Source organism: Dromaius novaehollandiae, chromosome 3 (assembly GCF_036370855.1).
Source record: "Dromaius novaehollandiae isolate bDroNov1 chromosome 3, bDroNov1.hap1, whole genome shotgun sequence".
Lineage (NCBI taxonomy): Eukaryota > Metazoa > Chordata > Aves > Casuariiformes > Dromaiidae > Dromaius > Dromaius novaehollandiae.
Window position 1 is genome coordinate 28218102 of NC_088100.1, and position 6879 is coordinate 28224980.

Genomic DNA, 6879 nt, shown 5'->3' on the forward strand with positions numbered 1-6879 from the left:
AGCTCTTTTCCAGGAGAGTGTGGAGGGGCCCGAGCGCTCTGTTACCAGCCCAAGTCCTGGGTCTGATATGCCCTCCAGCCCGCAGAGCACCGGGCAGCATGTTAAAAAGCTGTGGCTCTGGGTGGTGTCCACTCAAGTTGGACGTGGCCAGGCCAGACAAACCCAGCTCAACCGAAGCTGATTCTGTATGAAAATAGTGAGGTGGCTTTACCCTGTGCTCTTCATGGTTCTTCCATAGTACCTTCAAGCTGCTTCTCCTTAGAAAAAGCCCAGCAGTGGAAAAGTGTATGAGTGACTTCTCTGTGCCATAGGAAAACACATGTAATAGCCCAGCAGCTGTAACAGCCCTGAAGGTAGTGCTACCATGCTCATGTGGTGCTTTATTTCAACTAATAGCCTTTAAAGTGCTGAGCTGTTTCTGAATGTGTATCCATAACCTCGCCTGTAACCCCAGTAATCTAAGCCCTGTAACTGAGAACTCACTGTAGATGGTTGAGCTTTTCTGAGGTGCATGTGATCTACGGACCCCCGCACAAGCCTTTCTGTTTGTATAAGAAGGTATTTTCTATAGCTGATGTGGCAATTTTGTGGCAGGACATGCCATCACCACATGTATGACCTCAGCTGTTTTAATTTACAGTTTCAGTTTAAGGTTAGTTTTGACCAGTAAACAACAGCTAGGAATTCCCATTCCGTACATGGGTACAGTTGTATGGTGGCTAACAGATCCATGCAACACGCCCTGCTCCACCTGGAGCCCCTTGGAACCAGGGCTCTGCCTGTGTGCATCCGGAACACAGACTGTAAACTGGCACACAAGATAACTGAAGCTGCAATCTCATCTAAAACATACATGTCCAGAGATAACAGTTGATAATGTGAAGCCTTATATCAGTATGTAAATATTTCTGTGATAGATGTGAGGTTATTCATATAACTGCATTAAGGAAACTAAATAATCCTAAGAACTGTAAATTATGTTCCAGACCTTTACGCGGTGATTGTCCCTATCCTGTAAAGAGCTGCGAGGATATGTTCATTTATAATGCAGGTTCCCACACGCAATGCATTGAGACCATGTCTTACCCACTGGCACGCACCTTGGCACAATGTCATTACTCTGCCAGGTGACTGATGGAGCTAAGAAGGGATCCCCTCAGCATCTCTGTGGTCTGCGTACTGTCAGAAGCCAGCCTGCAAACACAGGGAGCCAGGCGGCTGTACAAAGATACAGGGCATTTCTGCACTGTGCTGTCACACGGAGTAAAGGGACCCAAGTTGACTCTTCTGGAGTTAGCTCGGGAACCCAAGCGGTCTTGCTGCAGCAGCTGGGGGATCACCATACATTTTGCAATACAATTGCCGAACAAGCTGCTTCTCAGCATAAACTAGTGCTCACTGGGGGACCTACACACGGCACTCCAGTGAATAAGACTGACGAACAGCAATGGACAGATAATATATAATGAGCAGAGTGTCAGTAGTACCTAATTTGCTATATAACAGCTCTGTGTGACATTCTCTGTTCAGACCATGTTACTGGATGTGTTATGAAAAATGGATAAGAGGATTTGCCCTTTTACAGTATAACCTGTATTTATTTATCTGTATTAATTCCTACACAGAAGTGCTTTCACATATCTAAGAAAACAATTTCTTTTTGTCCCTCATTTATTTTCCCTTCAACCTGTTCCTTAACTCTTAGGCAGCTAATGGAAAAAAACAATTTAAATATCCTGGGGGAAAAACATGTCAAACACAGAAGTAAAATATTTTCAGGCTGACTCAACTCTGCAAAGACAGGGAGATATCCTTTGAATAAATGAATGAATGTATACTTGTGGCTAGTCTTGAACGTTTCTGCTGCTCTTTGAATGAACTCTCTCCCATCAAACAGAACAGTACAGTTCAGCTTGGGGGGGGTCTGCTGATTTTTCTTTTCGCTGGAGCCATACATATCTTAAGCAGTTTATAAATAACTCTACAACTCTCAGGATGAATTATAGCACACGTCTTCAAAGACTATTCATTATTGTTTTGTAAGATATCTAGAATTGTATTTTTAGGCATTTGCTTCAGAATCAGACTCAGAAGCAAGATGACTGTGACAAAAGTATGCTCAGGGATAAATGTATGAACACCTTTTCCAGGTTACAATGGCCTCAATTGTTGGCAAAGATAATATATACATTTACTAGGGATTGTTTTACTGCAGTTTTGAATCCACTGTAGTATAGATGATTTAGCAAATTTATTTCCTCTTAAAAGTTGTCATCAGATTTGGCTGACCTATTTTAGCATCAGACAACTGTCTTACCAAAACACTAGACTGAATATATATAATCTTGTACTGACTATTCAGTACTCTAAGCAGAAAATGAAGTCTGCAAAATCCAAACTACAAAATGTTACTCCTCTGCTACAGATATGGTTAATATATGCTGCTGCCATTCTCCACAGAGTCTTTTAATAACGCGTCAGCTCAGGTTTGCCTTGCTCATGTGATGAGTCCCACCAGGCATGCTTTAAGAGAAGTCAGAATTTACAGTGGATTGTAAAACTTGCATGGATTTGCTTAGTAGTAGGATCATACCTACAGGTTTCCGTGGAACCATTCCCAGGAAACTTGCCCAAAATATATTAGTCAAAATAAAATAAAAATGGAAGACACTGTATTGTTCCTGACTGTCCATAGACACTGATACCACATACATATATCCTTACCATCAGTTCTTGAGATCACAATATTTCTAATTTAGAATTAAGATAAGGGAAAACTGTAAAGCTGAGAGAGACGTTCAGACAAAAGATCTAAATTTAGAGATTTTTTCCTACGAGTATGAAAATCATCAACTACTGGTTTAGCAATTAGCACAATTATCCCTTCACAATCTCACCAAAAAAACAAGTATTAAAAAAAACCTGAATGGGAACCTTCCTATTCAAGAATTCTTACCCTCAAATCAGGAGAGTTTAATAATTTTGATTTGGATTAATTCTATTAGCCCTTTAGTTATAGTGGGCTAGTCTTCTAAAAGCCTTTGAGAAGCCTCTAGCCTTCATATGTTCAAGATGTGTGAGCCAAAGGTCTAAAAGCTTACTTCTTTTTTAATTGAAGGGTAAAAATCTCCCATAATCCCATGACTCCATAGGCTTAGCCAATGAAGAAAACTAACTAAGAAATTTAATGACAAGAAACAGCAACACAAACACATTAAGCAAATGCCTTTCAACTGTAAAGTACAGATGACATTCAAAGCTCTTCGGAAAGTGTAAGCTGCTATACATTTAAACATATCAAGCCCAAGCCCTCAAAGTACTCAGAGAAAATTCCTGCACTTTCGGAAAACCCAAACCTCTACAGAGACCAAGAGAAAAATGAAGTGAATCACTGATATCATTTGAATTTTTGAATATATACAGAAAAATAAAAAAAAATCAACAATGGATCATAATCCCTTATTTCGCTGAAACTCCCACCGAGTTATTGCTACTTGGGTATGATTTTGGCAGAGCACAGACATTTCATTCTACAACTGATTCTCCAGATAAAGAAAGGAGAGAACAGTTAAAATAGCTCCATCAAAGTCTGATCTGTCAGGTAAGCACTATTTCTGTTGGAAGTTTACTTGTTGTCTTTTTACAGTGATGGCATATTTAGGTCTACCTTAGTTTAGAAACATTAACTGTTCTGGGTGTGATTCCTAAAATTAGTTCATGGAGTATCTCTAATATCTGTAGAACGGAGTGAAATTTAAGACCAACTATAGTCATAATGGACTTAAAGGACTATAATAATTATGCAGGCCAAAAATATATAAAAAACGGGTCTGACAAACTTAAGATGATAATAAATGAAAGTTAGTGGGTGGTGGAGACAGCATGGTTTTATCTCATAAACTCTCACATTTTCTTGCTGGTTAATTTTTCAGTTATGAAGCACCTCTAACAAAGACAGACTTTAAACTACTTTATATTCATAACGATTCATGCAAATTTACCTCCTTTTGAGGCAGGGGGTCAATTGTTTAAGTTCATTTGGACAATAAAAAATATCTGCATAGATTCTTGCAGCATAGTAATGAGATAGACGCTTTGCAGAGACATTCAAAATCAAGATGCACAAAAATGGACAAAGTATTTGTGGATTAAATTCACCAGTGGTATATAATACTCAAAACAGAGCAGCCTTATAAGGATCCTTTTCAAGTTTAGTATTTGCCCTTTTGTAATTCATCAGATGTATGATCAGAATTACTTTAGAATATGAGGTCTTCCTTCTTTAACGTGGGGTTAATTTTTCAGTACTAAGGAAAGGAAGGGATTAATAGCTCTCACTGGAGACAGGGACAGTGTCGGCATGCACCATGAGAGCTACGGCTCTGGCAAAGAACTTCAACGTAAATTTGCTACACATCTATTTTTCCAAATATAAAGCTTTCCTGGCAGGCAGCCAATCATGTAGAAACTGCCAACGGCTCTGTAGATAACAGCAATTATAATTCTCTGTGTACTGCCACTAGACCACCTGCATGTTCACGTGTGATGTAAGTCATATTTGAAGCCATCTCTCAGGAGATGAATTACCAACCCACTTCTATTTATGATGGACCTATTTTTCATTATCTTTTATTATCATTAAGAACTACCATTTAAAACCGTGCCTGACAAACAACTAAGCACAGTAGAAGCTAGCAGCTGGACCTTGTGCAATAAAACTTGCAGTTGAGATATGATGTTCACTTTTGGGGAAAAAGATTATGTAAAGCCCATATTTTCCATATGTCATGCTTTGCTTTCATTAACATTTTATTGGAGTTGGAAGTGCATAACAGTTTGTGCTGATATAGAAAAAGAATGCCAAATTCTGTTTCAAATGATGCTGCTAATATTTTCATGAGTATATCCATAATTTGTTATTAATCAATTCAATTAGATTCATTAAAATAAGTTTTTTCTTGAAAAAACTTTGGAAATGCAAATTTTATGATGTCACATGAGTCATCATTTTCTCTTACAAATCAAAAGTCTGCATCACTTGATCATGAACAGGAAAACAGCTCCACCAGTTTCTTAAATGGGCAGTTAAGAGCAATAGCTACGGTATTACTCTACCTTAACAAAATTTAGAAAATTTTAAGACAATATATTAGAATAAAACAAGAAAAACTATTATATCTCAGTAAATGGAAACTGCTAGGAAATATTTTAAATATGTCTGTTTTTAATTGGGTGATATACAAATAACCACATGCTGGATTAATAAAAAATAAAAGGGAAGTTTGCAAAATGACTAATGGAGAGTCATCATACAGAACTATACAGATTTCAACAGAGTATAACACATTAAACTTCATTTCTATCCAAGCTCCATACTTAGAGAATTTTACATGGAAACCAAATATGTTCTATTGGTGGAACTAAGTCGTCCACATTTTTTGACCTATGGTGGGATACGCTTGTTTGTTTGCTTTACAACAGCACTAATTGTTTAATCAGGAAAACAACAAAAAGAGACTTTTGAAGGTCTGAAGATACGAGGCCTCTCCCACTAACTACATTCCCTATGTGATCTTCTTTTGGTGCAAATTTCAAAATATTCCAGAGTTTAAAATCTAATTTCCAAAATGAACCATGTCACAAAAACCTGTCACATGCACGCTATTGAAAACAGTACCCATGATCCCCACAACAAGGTAATAAAAAAAAATGCAAACGATTAAAAGAAGAACATTTTTGTGCAAAACTCTCCAAAGGCTTCCAGAAGAGCAGGCAATGGCATGGAGACATGCCTTAAATCAGTAGCCGGAAACCTGGCAAGAGATTTAGGTAGACAGGAGCTCTCCAGAGCAGCACGGAAGAAAAAGTAGCTGTCAAAATACATATTATTTCCCTTTATTCCAGCAATTACGTTCCTCATTCAGAATCGCCAGGAAGCAACTCTTTTTTACGTTATATTTTTGTCACTGGCATGTAAGAGCTTCAGCTCCCCTGACCCATGAAGATATAGTCATGAAACGAGGCGTCTAACAAGCCTGAAGCCTGGATCCTTCTGGGATCTGGGAAGCAGCCTTGGAGTGAAGCAGCAACTTTCCCGGCACGTGCGTGACACACAGGTGAGGACCGGCAGCAGAGCAAACAAATGCAAGCTCTGCAGTCGCAACACGCTCCAGTGCCGCACATATTTACGGTGCGGTCAATAACTGCGTTTGGGGTTGGCTTTTGGACAGAGGTAGGACGGGCGTGTGAAACAAGCCCAGCTCTTCTTAAAGTAACCAATTGCTCTAGATATAGCACAAATCGGTAGGCCAGGTAGCAGAATACGAATGGAGAGCTAGCATTTTGCGTGGCACCTTTCATGACAAACAAAAAGAAAAGACGACATCGTGTCTTTCATGCAAAATAAAAAGTTCGTATGTGGTTTCATTAAAAAAAAAAGACTTTAACAATTCGTACTCAGGTAAAGAGAACAACTTCTGACCTTGAAATTGCGTGCTAAATAAATTACCTCAGAGCGAAAGTGGTGGGTTCTCATTACAGCATCTGGAAGGGAAGCAGAGACACAGGCTGCACCCAGCTGCCCCGAGGCTCGCCCCGGCCCCGCCGCAGCCCCGCGCTCGCCCCGGCGCCCGCGCTGAACCCGCGGGGCAGAAGTTGGGCGCAAACTTCTGCCGCGCCCGGGGGGAGCACGGCGGCTTCGCCCCTCGCCTCGCCCCGCCGGGCAGCGCTGGGCGGGGGCCGGGCTGCCGCAGCCCGGGGCTCGGCGAGGATTTTCCCCGGCGCCCGGCGGAGGCAGGTGGCCCTGCGCCGCGGCCGGGGGCGCCGGCGGAGGAGGTGGCGTGTCGTCCCCCCCCCCCCCCCACCACCGCCGCCGCGGGG

The 6879-nt window shown here is 40.8% G+C and overlaps 1 protein-coding gene across 10 annotated transcripts in view; it reads right to left on the minus strand.

The window, feature by feature from the left end:
* The window catches only part of LOC112996840 (dystonin), a 306620-nt gene that overhangs the window by 299358 nt on the left and 383 nt on the right, over window positions 1-6879 (minus strand). For 8 of the 10 annotated variants that reach the window (XM_064508610.1, XM_064508602.1, XM_064508598.1 and 5 more), the window contains exon 2: window positions 6482-6543. In XM_064508610.1, the coding sequence (XP_064364680.1) occupies window positions 6482-6543 (62 nt within the window). The remainder of the gene's footprint in view (window positions 1-6481; window positions 6544-6879) is intronic. The other 2 variants (XM_064508599.1, XM_064508595.1) reach the window with 1 other exon arrangement.